General features: G+C 51.8%; 7 protein-coding genes across 7 annotated transcripts; 3 read left to right on the forward strand and 4 right to left on the reverse strand.

The window, feature by feature from the left end:
* Positions 1 to 3,208: 3,208 nt before the first annotated feature.
* CC1G_12119 (ubiquitin protein ligase) lies at positions 3,209 to 8,759 on the reverse strand (the record flags this gene model as incomplete). The annotated part of the gene is made up of 15 exons (XM_001840013.2): positions 3,209 to 3,444; positions 3,516 to 3,589; positions 3,750 to 3,826; positions 3,997 to 4,132; positions 4,379 to 4,559; positions 4,733 to 4,985; positions 5,025 to 5,128; positions 5,199 to 5,338; positions 5,813 to 6,211; positions 6,291 to 6,371; positions 6,661 to 7,087; positions 7,180 to 8,011; positions 8,063 to 8,228; positions 8,275 to 8,377; positions 8,438 to 8,759. 15 exons carry the CDS (start codon positions 8,757 to 8,759, stop codon positions 3,209 to 3,211), a joined length of 3,531 nt encoding a protein of 1,176 aa, XP_001840065.2.
* Positions 8,760 to 8,970: 211 nt separating this feature from the next.
* CC1G_12120 (hypothetical protein) lies at positions 8,971 to 9,544 on the forward strand (the record flags this gene model as incomplete). Its single annotated transcript, XM_001840014.1, has 2 exons — positions 8,971 to 9,315; positions 9,383 to 9,544. 2 exons carry the CDS (start codon positions 8,971 to 8,973, stop codon positions 9,542 to 9,544), a joined length of 507 nt encoding a protein of 168 aa, XP_001840066.1.
* Positions 9,545 to 10,118: 574 nt separating this feature from the next.
* Positions 10,119 to 11,829, reverse strand: CC1G_12121 (hypothetical protein; the record flags this gene model as incomplete). The annotated part of the gene is made up of 8 exons (XM_001840015.2): positions 10,119 to 10,175; positions 10,226 to 10,285; positions 10,342 to 10,387; positions 10,443 to 10,873; positions 10,930 to 11,171; positions 11,223 to 11,419; positions 11,476 to 11,510; positions 11,569 to 11,829. 8 exons carry the CDS (start codon positions 11,827 to 11,829, stop codon positions 10,119 to 10,121), a joined length of 1,329 nt encoding a protein of 442 aa, XP_001840067.2.
* Positions 11,830 to 12,361: 532 nt separating this feature from the next.
* On the forward strand, positions 12,362 to 13,120 carry CC1G_12122 (hypothetical protein; the record flags this gene model as incomplete). Its single annotated transcript, XM_001840016.2, has 3 exons — positions 12,362 to 12,479; positions 12,543 to 12,710; positions 12,774 to 13,120. 3 exons carry the CDS (start codon positions 12,362 to 12,364, stop codon positions 13,118 to 13,120), a joined length of 633 nt encoding a protein of 210 aa, XP_001840068.2.
* A 689-nt stretch (positions 13,121 to 13,809) lies between these two features.
* Positions 13,810 to 15,527, forward strand: CC1G_14309 (hypothetical protein; the record flags this gene model as incomplete). The annotated part of the gene is made up of 7 exons (XM_002911268.1): positions 13,810 to 13,857; positions 14,136 to 14,215; positions 14,332 to 14,412; positions 14,466 to 15,077; positions 15,164 to 15,205; positions 15,297 to 15,321; positions 15,383 to 15,527. 3 exons carry the CDS (start codon positions 13,810 to 13,812, stop codon positions 14,354 to 14,356), a joined length of 153 nt encoding a protein of 50 aa, XP_002911314.1. The 3' UTR covers positions 14,357 to 14,412; positions 14,466 to 15,077; positions 15,164 to 15,205; positions 15,297 to 15,321; positions 15,383 to 15,527.
* On the reverse strand, positions 15,362 to 15,858 carry CC1G_12123 (hypothetical protein; the record flags this gene model as incomplete). The annotated part of the gene is made up of 2 exons (XM_001840017.1): positions 15,362 to 15,703; positions 15,757 to 15,858. 2 exons carry the CDS (start codon positions 15,856 to 15,858, stop codon positions 15,362 to 15,364), a joined length of 444 nt encoding a protein of 147 aa, XP_001840069.1.
* Positions 15,859 to 16,795: 937 nt separating this feature from the next.
* Positions 16,796 to 17,988, reverse strand: CC1G_12124 (hypothetical protein; the record flags this gene model as incomplete). Its single annotated transcript, XM_001840018.2, has 4 exons — positions 16,796 to 17,449; positions 17,507 to 17,634; positions 17,688 to 17,763; positions 17,818 to 17,988. The coding sequence occupies 4 exons, from the start codon at positions 17,986 to 17,988 to the stop codon at positions 16,796 to 16,798; spliced, it is 1,029 nt and encodes a 342-aa protein (XP_001840070.2).
* Positions 17,989 to 18,280: the final 292 nt, after the last annotated feature.

An 18,280-nucleotide genomic window follows, 5' to 3' on the forward strand; every position in this document is an offset into this window, starting at 1 on the left:
CCTGGAACACCCCATACAGAGGGTGACGACTCCGACTCAGAGTGTGGTGTCCCTGGAACACCGCATGTGAGCGAGTCACACTCGGACTGAGAGAGTGGTGTTCCTGGAACACCACATACAGAGGGTGACCACTCCGACTCAGAGAGTGGTGTTCCTGGAACACCGGATGCGAGCGAGTCACACTCGGACTGAGGGAGTGGTGTTCCTGGAACACCACATACAGAGGGTGACCACTCCGACTCAGAGTATGGTTCCGACTCAGAGAGTGGTGTTCCTGGAACACCGCATACGGAGGGTGGCTACCACTCTGACTCAGAGAGTGGTGTTCCTGGAACACCGCATGTGAGCGAGTCACACTCGGACTGAGAGAGTGGTGTTCCTGGAACACCGCATACAGAGGGTGACCACTCCGACTCAGACACTACAGAGGGTGGCTACCACTCCGACTCAGAGAGTGGTGTTCCTGGAACACCACATACAGAGGGTGACCACTCCGACTCAGAGAGTGGTGTTCCTGGAACACCGCATGTGAGCGAGTCACTACTCGGACTGAGGGAGTGGTGTTCCTGGAACACCGCATACAGAGGGTGACGACTCCGACTCAGAGAGTGGTGTTCCTGGAACACCGCATGTGAGCGAGTCACTACTCGGACTGAGGGAGTGGTGTTCCTGGAACACCGCATACAGAGGGTGACCACTCCGACTCAGAGAGTGGTGTTCCTGGAACACCGGATGCGAGCGAGTCACACTCGGACTGAGGGAGTGGTGTTCCTGGAACACCACATACAGAGGGTGACCACTCCGACTCAGAGTATGGTTCCGACTCAGAGTGTGGTGTTCCTGGAACACCGCATACGGAGGGTGGCTACCACTCCGACTCAGAGTGTGGTGTTCCTGGAACACCGCATACAGAGGGTGGTTAACACTTTGACTCAGAGAGTGGTGTTCCTGGAACACCGCATACAGAGGGTGACCACTCCGACTCAGAGAGTGGTGTTCCTGGAACACCGGATGCGAGCGAGTCACAACTCGGACTGAGGGAGTGGTGTTCCTGGAACACCGCATACAGAGGGTGGCGACTACCAGACTCAGAGAGTGGTGTTCCCGGAACATCAGAGCAACAGCGGCCCACCACCTCATCTCAGAGACTTGAGCAGGATGCGCCCAGGGTCCCCCATACTCTCCCCTGACCCTTTCCCCCAGGGTCAGTCCCCAGGGTCCCCCATATTCTCCTCTGACCCTGTCCCCCAGGGTCAGTCCCCAGGGTCAACCATATTCTCCCCTGACCCTGCCCCCCACAGGGTCCCCCATCTTCCCCTCTGACCCTCTCCCCCAGGGTCAGTCCCCAGGGTCACCCATATTCTCCCATACTCTCCCCTGACCCTTTCCCCCAGGGTCAGTCCCCAGGGTCCCCCATATTCTCCTCTGACCCTGTCCCCCAGGGTCAGTCCCCAGGGTCAACCATATTCTCCCCTGACCCTGCCCCCCACAGGGTCCCCCATATTCCCCTCTGACCCTCTCCCCCAGGGTCAGTCCCCAGGGTCACCCATATTCTCCCCTGACCCTGCCCCCAGGGTCAGTCCAATATGACCCCAGGGTCAGACCGACCCTACTCCATTTTTTCTCTCTCTATAACCCTAACCCTAACCCTGTGAGGAGCGGGGTGACTACTTTGGAAATTGGCGCTCTGCTGATGTCACTGCCAAGCGCTTCCAAGGTGACACATCCCAGTTTGGAAATGAGCTGTGCTATGCCAAGCCATCCCGATGGCTGGACAAGTTATGAATAAAAAGCGGCCATCGGCAACCGTGTTTTTATGAATAATGTATACATGGATGTAACCGTAAATTATGAATAAAAGCTACAGCATCTAGTGGTGTACGATGGGGTACTCTCATCGTACACTCGTCGTACGATGAAGGTACGATGGCGTCGTACACTGTACGATGACGTCGTACACCGGTTGTACGATGGTACAATGGCGTCGTACAAGTGAACGATGAGGTGGGGTCATCGTACAGCGAGTGTACGATGGGGGTACGATGGGGTACTCTCATCGTACACTCGTTGTACGATGAAGGTACGATGGCGTCGTACACTGTACGATGACGTCGTACATCAGATGTACGATGGTACGATGCCATCGTACATTTTGGTTTCAATAATCGATTTCAGGTAGAAACCATGTACGATGGCATCATACACTTGTACGATAAGGGTGTACGATGGTACGATGCCATCGTACCAAATGGTTTCAATAACCGTTTTCGGGTAGACACCGTGTACGATTTACCGAAAAAATTACTTTTTTTTGTACGATGGTACGATGAATGTACGATGACATCATTTTCCCACGGGGGACGATGGTACGACGTCGTACATTAAACATGGCCATGTTTTTTGGAACATAATATTAGGGTGACCACAACCCTACCCATACCCGTACCCGTACCCGCACCTACCCGTACCCACCCCAGTACGCCCGGGGTATGGCATACCCTTGACTAACACTAACGATCATCGTCCCTTTGGTACGATGATCTAACCTCTATCATACCAAAGGGACGATTTAGTGTACGATTTAATGAAAAAATTATTTTTTTCGGTACAATGGTACGATGAAACGGATGATTACGTCATTTGGGACGATGGACGACGAGGTACGACGGGACGACGTCGTACCATTAATGTGCCCATGTTAATAGGAACATAATATTTAATATTAGTCGTATTCAGAATTCTGGTGCATTGGGCTCTGGAGAAGTTTGAAGTTTGAGAAGTAGCCGGTCTCCGTCGCCCGAGCTTCACATCTGGTCGGTGAAAGGTAGAGGTATGAAGACTGAAGGCTGAGACGAGACGGCACAATTGCATCGAACGTTGTCCTCCTCGTATCGTTCGAAGATACCTCATCTCAGACATCAACCTCAGATTTTCTTCCTTCCCATAAACCGGCGCCCGAAAGCCAGTGAAATAAAGTTACATTATCTACGAAACAATCCGAAAGCGATGAACATGCGATGGACAAGGCACTAACAACCATGATACAAGAGTAGTTCAATGAGTCGAAATACAAAATGACTCTAAGCGCGTGACGATATAACGCCCTCTATACGCTCACTTCTCTACCACCCCTTCCGACTTCGCCGTTGTAAAAGCTTAAACAACGCAACCTTCAACCGGATCGATTCGAAACGAGAATTCGACCAATCTACGACAAATCGAACCCGGAATTCGACATGATAGAATGGAGGATCTTCTCCTTCATGATGCGCTCGTTGGGGTACATGGGGAGCTGGATTACCCACACAGAAGGGGAGAGCGAGAGAATAGGGCATGTGCGATCGACGATCGAGCAACGGGTGAGCGCAGGCGGTGACGATAGAGCGCGGTGTGAGTGCGAGATCCGAAACGAGGCGTCGAACATCAAAAAGTGGCGAACAAAGGCTTCAGTCAGAAAACAAATCCCAACTTATGGAAGAAAGCGTAACACACCTTCAGCAAGTTCACACACGTACTCGACGTTGGCAAACGAAGCTCGTCCGTACCAGCATCCCGAATCGAAAAGTGCGGCACGAGTTCTTTGAAACCACTGGAAAGAACCGGTTTAGCGTTATAGTCCAAGTAGCGTCGAGGTAGCAAGTAAGAGTAGATGAAGGCAGGATCGAAAGAAAGTAGACAAACATAGCGCAGAGAAGAAAAAGAACGGTAGAGAAATCGAACCAAAACGACGTGAAAACGAGATAACTTACAGAAGCGGCGGCCGACTACAGCTCGTCACAAACCTCAACAACGCCCGACGCTGCTCCTGGTCGAACGAATTGACAACCTGCGAAGGGAATCACGATAGTCAGTTAGTAAAAAGTTCCAAGGAGCCGACGGAAGTGAAACGAATGGCCGAACGTGGTTGGCGGTGCTCGAGCGAGGTCAACCTCTCAAACCAATTCCAACTCCCCGACACAACACGCAGAAAGAAACCACAAAAAGACGCTCACGCACCTTCCAAAAAGCAACAATAACAGGATGCCGATCATCATACAACCCTCCATAGTTCGTATGCTGTCGCAAATCATCAAGATCAATAGGGGAATTGACGCCTCCGATGAGGATTTGGACTTCCTGCTGGTTGAACATCCTATAGGAGGAAGGGGAGTTAGTACAGTGCAGTCGCAAAAAACCGGCGCAGAGAGAGGCGTTATGGCAGCGCCGTTCATCACAGAGCCTCCCATCACAGAGCTTCCCATGATGGTTGACGATAGAATCCATCCGTCCCAGAGGACGGTATAAGCGATCGAAACGACTCATGGAGATGCTCGGAGCATCCGGATGAACCAAGGTCCTAACACCCAAAATTCCAGCGCAGACTCGAGAGAAAACTCACCTCAACCACCGAGGATCAATCATATCACTCAACCCATCGAAAAATGCATCACTCTGCTTCTTGATCTGCTTCTTGAGCCGGTAGTGCGACACGAGCGTGATATAGTCCAATCGGTTGGCTTTGGTCACGGTGATGTTGCTTCCGCCAGGGACGAGCTCGACGTCCTTCGTTACGCCGAGTTCTGGAGGTCGAAAGTGAGGAGAGAGAAGGGAGAAGACGGTTGAACAATCGAAGGTGAGAGGAAGGAGGGAGGGTGAAGTCGATCACGATGCGTATACCAATCGCACAAGCACGAGTGAAGAGAGGCGACACGTCAGCCAACCACCCAACACCCGACAAAAAGCTACAACGCACCATCAACAGCAATAGTAAAATTCAAAGCCAAATCCTCTGGGTTACCCTTGTAGTGTTTCAAAAAGATGAGTCCCTTGTAGAGCTCGGGGTCGAGCGAGGCGAGATCATCGAGGAAACTTTGTTTGCCGAGCCACTGGTGGAGGGAAAGGGCGTTAGCGTCGAACCGCAAGAAGCAGAAGGAGGCGATGGATGGTGGAAGGATGAGACGTCGTCGCAGGACGGAGACGCGACGACCAACGAGGTCCCACGGAACCTGTCCCAACGCATCCGTAAAGCATAGAAAACAACGTACCCTGGCCAAGAAGAAACTAGCAAATGCTACGTCCACCAAAATACCCTCGTACATCGCCTTGCCCAGCACGCGTCCAATGAACCGATACCAATTCAAACTATGTTCTGCAGACAAACCGTCAGCTATTCCGCGAAGCAGCCTTGAGCGAGGACAACTTGGGAGACGATAACTTACGTTCAGTAGCATAACTATGCGGATTCGGATACAGCTCATTCTTCTTATTCGCCAACCACAACCCCCGATCGGTGTCGAACACCTCTTTGCACAGGTCCGTGAAGAACTCCTTGAATACGCCGCCGCCGTCGATACCAGCTCTGTGAGATGGGGAGGAGGAGGTGGAGGTTAGTATGACGTTCGACGAGGAGTGAGAGTCGGGGAGGGAACGATCAATGTACGAATAAACGTCGAGGGACGGGAAATTCGACGACACCGGATGAAACGAAAGGAACAATGAGATCAAGGAATAGAAGGGAAGGAAAGGGTGAACGGAAGAGATGCAGACGAAGAAACGAGACGAACGCCAAACGCTCCGGAAGAGTCCGAGCGACGCATCGTCAACCCGAGAACCCCTCCCCTCTAGCGCTCACCCATCCATCCACCTCACACGAAAACGAAAACTCCAAACCGCAGTTGGTAACCAAAACCACAACCCCCGACCAAGAACACGCAACCAAAAAAAAGCCCCAACCACGAACCAAAACCAAAACCAAAAGCGAAACAAGGCAACACAAAAAAAAAAGAAACCAGAAAATCGAGAACGGACCAGAAAAAAGAAGAAAATAACTCACTCCTCCTGCCCCCACTGATCCACAAACGTAATCTCAACCGGCTTCTTCAAATCAACTTCACTAAGTCTATCAAACCCATCCTGCGCAACCCGCCCCCTCCTCACCCTAATACGCGTCTTATCATGCCATCCCCATCCACCCCCGAACCGATCCATAGCCCCACCCGAAACCTTCATCATGTCGTTGAGGACGAAATGCCGGAATATCGAGACCCTTATCTCGAATGGAATCGAGAAGGGAATGTTGTTCAGAACACCGAGACATGGCGAGAGCAGTGCGATTGAACGTTTCGTGAGGTTCCTGTTGCGCGACGTGCGGGAGGTGCGAGACGACGAGGAGGGTTGGGTGAGCGCGATGGACGAGGCGGAGTCCGGGTCGGAGAGTTGTGTTTCTTCGAGACTGAGAAATGGGAGAAAGGAATGGATTAGTATGGGTGCAAGGTGAGGGTAGGAAGAATCTTGGGGAAGGGAAGACGTACATAGCAGCCTCCACGAACGTCTTCATATCCAAATTCGAGGTGACGAGCCACCCGTCGGGTGGGATGAACGGTTTTCTGGAACTATACGAACGGATAGTTAGTACTCGAAAAGCATGAGAGGAACGAGGTCGAAACGGGATAGGACAATGGATCCGAAGGCTACACGGACGTCGAGACCATCCGCCCAAACGATGACACAGGCCGATGTGCTACACGTTCAACGACGACGGCGCTGTGAAATCGACCGCCAATCGCCAAATGCGGAGCCTCCAATGCACGCGTAGCCCAAGTTGAATGGCACCAATCCATCCAATCCAGCGCAACGTAACCCAACGAAACAAAAAAAAAAAACAAAGCAACAAACACTCACTCCCTCGCATGAACACTAACCAAACACCGCGTCACCCTCTCCCTAACAACCTCCCACGTATACCTCCCTCCTAACCCTCCAACACTCCCAACCTGCATCGAGCTCTGATCGTCCGTCCAAAAAAGCGTAAACGCGATGTTCAACAACTGCCGAGTGAAGGCGATTAGTTCGTCTAGGGTGAGGGGGTTGCGGACGGCTGTTGTCGTTGTCGTGGACGAAGATGAGGCCAGGGATGATGGACCAGAGGACAAGGAGTGGTGGTGGGAGGAAGAGGAGAGGGAGGAAGAGGAGAGGGAGGAAGAGGTGGTGGTGTAGGAGGAGGATGGTGAGGAGGAAAAGAACTCGTCGTCGCCCATCGTGACGAGCGCTTGAGCATACAGCTCGGCGAGGAAGAGCAGAGGTGGCCAGCGATCTGCGTTCTTCGGGTCTGAAAAATGATACATGTCAGTAACAGTCCTCGACTCGAGTCCGACTCGAAAAAAAAAGGTATGTGGGATTCGAAAAAGGCAAGATACGCACCAAACAACGCAGCAGACCGCTCCTCCTTCCCCAACGGCGAACTCCTCACATCGCCCTTATACAATGTCTTTATCAAATTACCCTCAGTAAGCGCCAGGATCGAGGTAAGAACCCTCTCCCGGTGCTCAGGCCACACCGCATTCAGCGCTAGCACGTAAAGGATAAACGCGTCCTGGACTTTCTGCGACCTCCTCGCGAGGTTGAGGAGCGCTTCGATGTGCGACTGGGAAGGCAGCTTCTGGAGGCGGGTCAGAGTTTTAGTGTCGAGCGGTGGGACTGAGGTCGGTGGAGGAGGGGTGGTGAAGGAGGATACGACTTGGACTTTGATAACCCCGCCTCGTTCGTCGTCAGAGTCGGAGTCGTACGGCGTCTGCGTCCATGCTGTCTCCCCACCCTTCTTCTTCTTATCCCCTGTAGCGTTGGTCTTTTGCTTGGACGCGTCGAACGCGGAAACTGGTAGCTCGTTGAAGACGGACGCCATAAACCTCAAATACCACCCCATCGACTCGTTCGTAAACTTTGCATAATGGGGCGTGAAGAACATCGAGGTGTTGGATACCAAATGGATCTTCTCTTCTATACTGGTATTATCGACGATGTATCGTGTGTGTGGAGCGAGGGCGTGGAGGTTGGCGAGCGGGATGCGAGAGAGGAAGAGGGGGAGGTCTTGGATCGATATGCGGTTGGGGAGGAGCGGGATGCTGAGGATCCGGGCGAGGAATCTAGAAAGGGCGTAGGCGTGCTCGGGCGACCCCGATGGCCAGGTGGTGAGTGGAACGCTTGTCAGACTGACGAGCGAGGAGAGGGCGGGCGATTTCTTCACTTCTAGTGGCTGTAAACGTATTTTAGTGGAATCGAGAGACTAGGAGGGCGAGGAACGTACTATGCGTTTGATAGCCTCGCCTAGATGAGTGTAATAGTCGTGTTGAAGGAGATATCCGAGGGTTTGGCGCACTGCTTCGTCGCCTGAGGAGTCGAGGTGGCGGGCGGCTATCTTGGTCGAGAGCAGCGTCGTGAGTAGGTTCAAGTGGTTCTCGGCGTGAGGAGATCTACAAAATGTTAGTATACGCCAGTAAAGAATACGATAACACTTACAAAGGCGATATAGAAACGGATTGCAGCAATCGAAGAGCAGCTTTGCGCACGAGGACCAACCAACTCCCCGCATGCTCCGTCTTCGCCAACGCGAATATCTGTTCTGCTCCGCAATTTCATTAGCTTCTCTGACGACTACAGAAGCCAAACGAATAACACTCACCCATCCCAACCTGCCCCATCCTCTCCGACCACCGTCCCAACGTCTCCTCATCGTTCCCAAGTAAAACCAAACATCTCAACCCCGTAATCCCAAACGGATCCAGCTCCCACGCACCCCTCAGCTCCGTCTTGACACGCCTCCATTCCCGGTGCCCGCGCCACCACGCTTGGATGGATAGAGCGGCGTCTTGCTGTTTCTTCTGCTCTTCCCGCTGGAGGCGCTGGATCCGGACTTGGTCGAGGATGCTGGAGGATGTCGTGGAGCGCGATGTGCCGCCTAGGTTGATTCGTCGTTTGCGTTCTTCGTCGTAGAATGGGAGCATTGTGGTTCTATGGTGGTGCCCGTCGACGGAGTCGTCGTGTGTGGTAATTCTGAAGAGGAAGGGAGATAGTCAGGCGCGGCTGGATTGATTGCTCGGAAGTGACGCGTTTACCCCTAACCCTAGCTGCATCCTCATTAAGCGTCGGCTTTCTCGGCATCTTCGAGCCTTGTCTACAACTTCCATCGTCGTTCAAAGTTCAAAGTTCCAACCTATGGCCGAGAGCAACTCACCATTTGGTCCCATCCCGGACGGAGACGACGACTTCGTCAACACTCTGGAAGGTCTACTCCGACGTCTGCGGGAGAGGGCACGTCGCAAGAAGGTACTTATGTTCAGCTTGACGCCATCCGAGAGACTGAGTAACGCGTTGAGCCAGTCCTCGGACCTGACGTCGACGTTGGAAAACGTCCATAACCTGAATCTCCAGGAAGGTCCACCTATCCACGCAAAGGAAACTAACATCCCGCCGTCGACTGAGGGTGGTGTTGGGCGTTTGTGGACTGAGGACTTCCTGTTCGAGCATCTCGAGTTCTTGCACGCGCACAGTCCGATAGCCGTCAGTTTCTTTCAGTAATTCTCAACGCGTCCACTCGAAAGAAACTGACGATACCTTCAAAGGTCAGAATGACGCTGCGTCCAGTGGTATCGTCAACGCCTTCGTGTATCTGGCTCTGGATATCGTCAACACGCGTACGGATTGGTCGACTGGCGTCGCCGAGTCCGACGCGAAGATGACCGAGGCCCGGGTGGTACCTACCACACTTACCACCTCTCAGATGCCATAGGCATCCACACCCTCGTCCAGTAAACGTTCGGGAAGGTACTATCGAGCCTGCGGTCCGTCGTGTTGCTCTGAATCGTGTTCTTCCTCATTGGGTACGTTTCTTGCTCAATGGTTTGAATGTTTGGATGTTTGGTTAGGCTGAACGTTTGATTCCCTTCGATGCTAATTCCTTTCTTGTGTGACTGACTACTAGATACTTCGAGGGGACCAAGACCTCGATGAAGATGATTATCTCACGTACTGACTGGCCCTCCGACTCGGCCACTCGCGAGCGTCTGTCACTTGAACAAGCCTCGTCTGGACATCATGTCTTCAATCGTACTGCCGTGTACAGTTTAGTTCGGGCCCGTATACTTGCGTCGCATTAAAGGGCTTGTTAATTTCGATCCATATCTATGACAGTATCCAATCTAACGCCTCTCATACCCCTATTCGTTAATCCGTCTAGCTCCTTCATCTCACTTAGATAAACCGCGGTGGTCGACATTCCTTTATTTCTAGCTTCAATAGTCCTCGTACGCCGAAGCTCCCAAGGCTTCCGAAGTAGCCTCTTCTTATGCCTCCGGAACTTGGCTCTAGCCGAACCATGAAGCCAAGTCCACACGAACACCAGTAGCAGCGTTAGAAGCCCACTGACGACGACGTAAATCCAGACAAGAGGCGAGAACTTCATCGGGATAACCCAAGTGGATGTCCCGTTGTCGCTCTCGATGATGTTGACGAACTGCGTGCTGAAGAACGACTGCCATTGGCCGTTGAGTCGCGGAAGAACACGATTGGTGGAGAATCCGCCCTTACCGCAACGAAGGATCCTGGAAGAAACAGCATGGTGACCAGGGCGATACTAGAGATACATATTAGTCGACGCAGTATCCGGATGTAGTCATCGAGATACGTACGTAGTCATCGACGAGCTGTCTCGTCGAGCATCCGTTGCAAGCTGGGACGAAAAGGCAGCCATCTTGTGGTTCATCATCGTCGTGAACATCGCCAAGCTGTCTCGTACAGCGCCTTGCCGTGCGACGAGGTTACGCTCCATGTTCTTGAGAAGACCGGCAGTCTCACGAGGAATACCTTCGACCCAGTTGTCGAGACTGCCACTGGCTTTGAAGCGAGTTGGGTCGGCTTTGGCCAGCGTGTGCCTCGTCTCGGCCAGTTGGTTGAGGAGCTCCAAGACTCGTTTCTTGTTCTCGTAAGCACGGCTGATGTTGTAGACGAATTGGTAGCCGTCTGTCATATCATCGAAACGACGATCAGGCTCGTTCCTCCGGGAGTACTGCTCCGCCTCAGGGGAACCATCGTTAGGGTCTATCGGTTTCAGATTATGGAGCTAGAGGATGTAGTCAAAACTGAAGGCTGCTCTGCAAGCGGTTAACAAAGGCTTACCGCCTCTGAAGTCATCTTGAACGCTTGAGCGTAGACTTCATTGAAAAGATAGTCGTCGCTGCATACTAGTGAATCGACCGAGAGGAAAGGTTGGAGGCGGAGATTGACAACGGCTTTGAGAATATTTGCTGTGGTCGTCCTTGGCGAGTTGTCAATGATGTATAAAGAAAAGTCTCGATCAAGCGAATGGCTGAACCAAACGGTGGTGTTGGTTCCGGTAATCTGGGTGATGTAGACTCCGTCTGTCCAAATGTAAGCGTAGGAATGTAGAGTTGTTACTAATCACGACTCACTGAGTGTATTGATATCGAGATTGTACGGGGACTCTGCTCTAGGAGGCGCCAGTTCGAGAATCGTCGAATCGCTGGATCGAAGAGCCCCGTCGAAGAAGCAGGGAGATACACCCAGTTCTTCTGCCATCCATTTAATGACATACGCCCCATCGTTCGAAGTAGACCCTCGGTCGAGCTCATAGTTGTACTGAAGCAAGCTTCCATCCGAGTTTGTAAGTCCCTCAGCAACTACTTAGATAAGATAGCGACTTACATGATTCGCAGGACCAGTCTCGATGTATCGCTTTCCTAATTAATCACGAGTGTGAGCGATGAACATCCAGGAAGGAGTGAAGGAGAAACGTACCTGAGTAGCCCGGCGGAGCTCATCTGCTGTTAAGCTAATTCTATCTGACATAGTATATGGAAGTTGCTCATCATCGTCATCTTTATTCACGTCAAGCATGATGAACGAGTTTGCGAAACGCTTCCCCGCCTCATCGACGATCATCGCACACTTTTCACGGAGGGTATGAATATAGGAGGTTCGGAAAGTGCCAGAGAGTCCCTCGATCTCTGGGACACGAAGGCGCCATTGGATCTCTAACTCTTCCTGCTCGGATGCCATGTCTGGAAACAGTGGAGAGGGAACAGGGGCGAAGACACTTTCCGGGTAGGAGAATCCCTCCTGTTTAAGTGACAAGTCGAGTTTTGTGGGTCCCACTAGACATGTGCGAGGTTTCTGCGAAAATGAAAAGATCAACTGACAGAGAAGGAACTGACCGCGCTGACACATTGACTGATAGGGACATAGCATGAAAGAAAATAGGCGACTGACATGCCGTTCTTTGAGTCTTTGAAAGAGCCGAGTTTACCTCGTGGCAGAGTCGTGGTTGTCGTCTTTGTTGTTCGATCCCAGGATTCACACTTCCTGCTTGGACGACAAAGGCGAGCGCAGAGCAGGCGGCCCGGACTCCTACATGGTAAGTACCAAACCCGTAGTTAATGCGGGAGCACGGAGGGAACATGACATTCGTACCCACAATGCCATACACGCACATACACTCAGTATCGATGCAGTGTCAAGCCTGCGCTTCTCGACTTTACACCTTTCCGATAACTCCACCCAGCTCTTTCCCTGACGCACTCCCACTAAGCGAATGGCAGGAATTGGCTACTTCTCCAACTCAGGCAATTACCATATCTTTGCCGATCAACGAACCGAGGAACAGATATGGGCAGATGCGAGAGCAGAGATCAAAGCAAAGAACGAGGCATGTGAGTAAAACCGTTGGTTTCTTTGACGATCTGAAAGGCTGACTATGTGCGCTCATAAAACAGTTATCCGTAAGCGCGATGCAGCTCGAGCAAAGAAGAAAGCAGAGGAAGAAGGACGAGTCAAAGAAGGATCGGACCCCGCGAAAGGAGTTCAGCCCGGAGAGGTTGGTAGTTTCGGTTCGGCTTCTGTGAATCCAGAAACATCCCGCTCTGGGGGAGATCCAAGCTCAGGTGCGTCGCTAATCTCCTATGTGATTTATTTACTTCTTTAACGACTCCACTTACCCTCCTCAGGTCAACCCACAAACCCCTCCAATCGCCCTCCCTCCATCCTTCTTTCAGGTTCTTCGCCTAAGGATCCCCCACCGCCTCCCGCCAGCTCAGCATCCACTTCGAACCATAGTGGCGACCAGTCCCAGGCGCTGGGACATGTCGCCTCAGATACTACCCGGCTGTCCGCTACGCACACAGATACTCCACCGACCTCTCCGACAACAATCAGTTTCGCCGATACGGCCGCAAAGTCGTCGTCAGGGGTCTCAGCGCCAAAGCCGGAGAAGAAATCAAGCTTGAAGAATCTGTTTAGAACGAGGAGGAAGTCGTATCAGGAGAAGGAGGACCAGAACAGCCTTGGTTCCTAGGCGGTGCCCACGACCTGGACTCGAGAGCACAGCAATGGTACTTATGGCGAGCGGTAAATTTCCTTCTATTATCTTATGCCTAGTTAGACGCACCCCCACATATTTGCCATAATGTTTCCCCTCCTAATGTATGTCGCCGTTCAGGCCGTTCATTGCGTAAAAATATCTCGGTGCGTTGGGGGACTCGGGAGAGTTTTGAAACTCTATTCAGGCCTTTGGGACCTGTGATTGTTCTTTGAGTGCTTCAGATTGGATGTGGTGTACAGTTTCAGTAAACCCGGGGGCGATCTTTTCCACTCTCGTCTCGGATATGGAAAGTTCGAGGACGTGCACAGTACACACTTTTAGGCGCCCGTGATCATCGTCGGAGTTTGATTCCAGGGGTTAGTGCCAAATAAGCATGGACTGGCTAGCTGTTAAAAGAATCCTTCGCACGTCTACCCGTCCCTCTCCAGGATGGGTACAAGCACGTCTGGAGTGTGGGATGTGACGCGTTTCCCGCTACCTAGTCTATGTGCATCAAAGCCCAGGCGTACCGCGACCTTGGGCGACAGCGATGTTCATTCCCAGTCCAGAGATACCCGGAATGTTGGATATGTAGGAAGAGGGTGGACTTGTCACTGGACATCTCCGGGTGAGAGCGCTAATGATTGCGATTGGCGAAGAGAGCGCCCACGGAATGGAAGAAAATGGCCCATGTTTACCTCGAAGCCGTAATGACAAATCATAATCGGGCAGTGCGCCACAAATACATAATGTCCGACCAAAATGTCGACTACCCTCCTTGAAACCGTTCCTGCTCCAAGTGTCTTGTGTAGAGGTAAGTACGCCCCGTTCAACCGCTGAGACGGTAGGGGATGTCAAAGGCGTCCATTTCAAACAATGACAAATAAACTTGAACGCTGTTCAAACACTCGAGTGAATCCTTACCTTACCCCCATGCCCTCATGTAGACCTCACCTACGGGCTCTATGGCTCGTAGTTGACAACGACAGAAAGGTGAGCCTCTTCGTAGCTCGGAAACAAGCAGAACGCTCACCCCGTTTACTCATCGTTCATTCAAGCTGGAAAGAAGGAGGGTCAGCGCGATAAGACGTATGTCAGGAGCTGATGCGACGGGAAGTTTCGTTTTGATAACTAATATGTTTCAAATAAGGCTAGCCAAATGTACCGCCCAGAAGATAAGAATTCTCTGACGACGCTGAGCCCAGCAACGGGCCACGGTTCTGGGAATGACGGAATCACGAGTGGGCGCTTATGGTTTCCTCGGTCCCGCCACTTTCTTTTGGTCGGTATGTGGCTTCGTTTCGATTGGATGATGGTGTGGTATGACGATGATTTGGAGCTTCCATGGCTTGGGTGGGATGGTGACTTGATTCCACGACGACTTGGATTGGATGGCGACGTGGATTGGGCGACTTCGACTTCGAATGAACGTTCCCGACGTCGAATGGACGACTCGTTGACCTCCTTGTGGATGGACGATGACTTTCGACGAGCCATACCGGCACCCTTCGCATCCTTCCTCTTCCCTTTGGCGTTCCCCCCTCTACGTCCCTTCTCGATGTGTATTCGGTATGACCGTTGGGACTCGGTGCTGTGGTTTCGTCCGGTATGGTTGTTGCGTTCGGTATGCGTTGACGGTCCTACCCTCGGCACTCCTCGGGAGACTGACGACTGGACCTACCTCACCTCTTCGCCGTTGACTGTGGATGGATGATCTGCGTACGTGGTACCTACCTACCCGGTCCGGACATGGGGCTCTTCCGCCGCGGTGTTGGTTGGTTCTGACGTTGGGCTTCCTACTCGCTATCGGCCTACTCGCTATCGAACGACCCACTCAGCCTCCACCGACATTTCGTCTCTCCTCTACGCACCATCCGACGACATGTTATCTCTGCCCTACCCACCATTCCATCGTGACCATTAATTCCTCAAGGTCATGCAAATGAAAATGGTAAGATCGTCGAGCAAGTTCCTTGCTATCTTTTCTCGCGTTTGACACAATACTGACATTAACCTTCTTGGGATGGATGTGTTTAGGATGGTGGTACCGATGTTTAGAGACTCACATCCGAGGATGAGGTAAGTTGTTTTCCAGTGCACGTAGTACATCGCTTTCGTTTTCGCGGTTTCGTGTTTTTGGTTGCGTGGAGGCTGATGGGGTTTGGTTTAGAGAGCAGTTGTATACAGATTTGGAGGTACGTCTAGTTGTGTGCTCTAGAGCTAGTCCGAGGTAAATCAACGGTCGTCATCCTTGAGTGAACAAGGTTCCTGTGGGCTACGGGCCCCAGTGGCGAGTCGACGGAAGACAGGATTTGGGGCGATAACGCTTTGGACGAATTTCTCCCCTCGATAATAGAAGCTCTGGATGGTGCGGCCGAGGTGGAAGACGACAAAGTTGGGGTGGATGTGGGAGGTGATCGTTAGGAACTCTTTGAATGGGAAGGGGTAGGCTGTGGGAGTCTGAATCATGCCACCCGAAGAGTCAGGATCTGGGTTTGGGTAGCGATGTATGACTGGAAGAAGGAATCCGTCCTCGGGAGGAGTCAACGGTACGAGGTTGTACTTGAAAAGCTTTTCCTGAGGTCCCCGTATCAGTATTTCAAGCATGCGATAGCTATCAGGGCCCTTACCTTGAATTCTGGAACCCATCCCCTCGCGAACGGAAATCCGTATGAATCGTAGTATCGGTCGAGAACAGCTTGTTCTGGGATCAACGCCCATTTATTATCCATGAACAATTCTCGAAACGTAGCGCTAACTAGATAGTTCCTCTTTGTTAACAGCTTCGGTGTACGACGTGATTAGGAACAACGCACCGAAAAACACGTTCTTCCTTGTATCGAGATTGAGTGACATATGTTCCATTTGGAAGTTGTACTCAATCGCAGTCATCTAAGTTCGAGTCATCCTTTAGTTTTGCTCCCAAAAGGGTGTATATGACTCATGAGTTTATGGTCTTTCTCCAGTTCCTTTGGAATGACGTAGCAAGGAAGAACAGCCTCAGGGTCGTTGTCGACACTGTTTTGTAGTAGACATCGTCCGCCGTCTGGCTCTTCCTCCAATGCACGCTTTGCGACCGCCTTCGGAGGGCTTTGGGCCAGCGACGATGATACCATGATGATGGAAGGTGCCAACTGCCGAAATCAAGCTGGCTCGACTTAGATAGAAATCTCCCGCGGTGTTGATCATGATCCATAATTGACGACTCTGGGCGCTAAAAGACGATCTCAACGGAAGAGTCATAGACAGAGTAGTCGTGGACCGAATATTTGGATGTCGACTTTCACAAAACAGTGATTGTATGACTGACCACTGCCCCGGTGATGATTGTATCAGTCACCGATGCTGTAAGAGATGAGAAGAATTGGCTCGACTACATCGACAAGCTCGCCGCTCTCCTCCTTTCGATTGTATGTTGTTACGATAAGAAGGTTGCTGAGGCGGTGGATAGACGAGTCCCGGTCCAGAAGCAGAAGATTGACGCACTGTATACTGCCGTGGGTGAGGCGCTTGGAACGTCATAGTCCGCCGACTGTAGCTTCAAATGCTCTGTGATAAGGCTATTGTTATCTATCGTGCGATTTTGACATTCCTCTTTTATAATACAGCACCATGCGCTCAGCTATGTTGCACGTAGCCGGTCCTAATCCAAAATTCCTCACCGGTATGTCAACAAGACTCAAATGAGCTACATCCTACACGTCCCTCGGGCATGCTCTGCTGGACAGCATAGTCCCACCTGGCGATAGACGCACCGTGCCAATAGTTGTCCTCTTCGCGCTTTTTGTTGGAGCTCTGATGCTGTGTGGGCTCCGTCGGACGCTTTCGCTTCGGCGGGGGAGGATGGTAAACGCGACGAGGCTCGGTCCCAGCATCACTCAATTGACCCTCATCCGCCTCAGCATCCTTCAGCGGTGGCTTCACTGAGGCGATGCAGGAAGCGTCACTCTCAGCCTCAAACTCCTCGAGTAGAGCACGGCGGGAGCGATAGTGGAAATCTTCACGCTCGAATGCATCATCGGGTAGCATAATCCACAAACGGTAAATTGTTGCGATTTGAAGGAAGATCGGGTATTCGTCGAAGAGATTGACGAATTTGGTGTTCCAATACAACTTGCGGATGATGCGCCCAAGGCTGAAGAGGGCAAAGTTTGGGTGGATGTGGGAGGTGATAGTTGGGAACTCTTTGAACGGGAAGGGGTAGGCGGTGGGAGTGCCACCCGAAGACTCGGAGTCAGGATTCGGGTAGCGATGTATGACGGGAATGGGGAATTGGTCCTCTGGAGGTGTCAACGGTACGATGGTGTACTTGTAAAGCTTGTCCTGGGTCGCCCCATCAGTCAGTACCTGTGTGTATAAGAATCACGGACAAGCTCTTACCTTAAATTCTGGGACCCATCCTCGCGCAAAGGGAAAACCGTAGCTATCACAGTACCGGTCGAGAATCGCTTTCTCTGGAAGCAGCCCCCATTTTTCCGCCATGAACAGGTCTCTAAGCGTCGTGCTAACTAGTCGCTCTTGTCAACAGAATCGGTGGATGACGTGGCCATAAATAACACACCGAAAAACACGTTCTTTCTTGAATCGAGGTTGAGTGACATATGTTCTTGCTGGAAGTTATACTCAATCGCAGTCATCTACTCACCGATTCTTACTTTAGATTTCCTCCCAAACGGCTGTCTGGGACTTACAAGTCTGTGGTCCTTCTCCACTTCCTTTGGAACGACGTAGCAAGGAAGCACAGGTTCTGGTTCGTTGTCGGCGCTGTTTTGTAGCAGGCATCGTCCGCCGTTTGGGTCTTCTCGTAGCGCGCGCTTTTCGACCGCCTCCGGAGGGTTTTGGGTCAAAGACGACGATACCATCACGGGAGATTCAAATGAATGGGCTCCCGCGCTGTTGATTGGCATGATCCATCGAGGCGGAGCACTGAATCGGCCAGAATTCTCGCCAGTCGCCGCTCAAACTTAAGCTCAGTTCCCTTGGGAGAATCAGGTGCCGTTGTGGACAGCTCGAGAGGTGATAAGGAATATTTCGGTGAACTACGCTAAATCTCTACATAATTCACGTTACCCTCTTCTTCGGATATCTCGTCTCCCACCGTTACGAACGGGACAAACTCGTTCACCCAACACACTGAGCACAATAAACTCATTG

Source organism: Coprinopsis cinerea, assembly GCF_000182895.1.
Source record: "Coprinopsis cinerea okayama7#130 chromosome 4 map unlocalized cont3.4, whole genome shotgun sequence".
NCBI lineage: Eukaryota > Fungi > Basidiomycota > Agaricomycetes > Agaricales > Psathyrellaceae > Coprinopsis > Coprinopsis cinerea.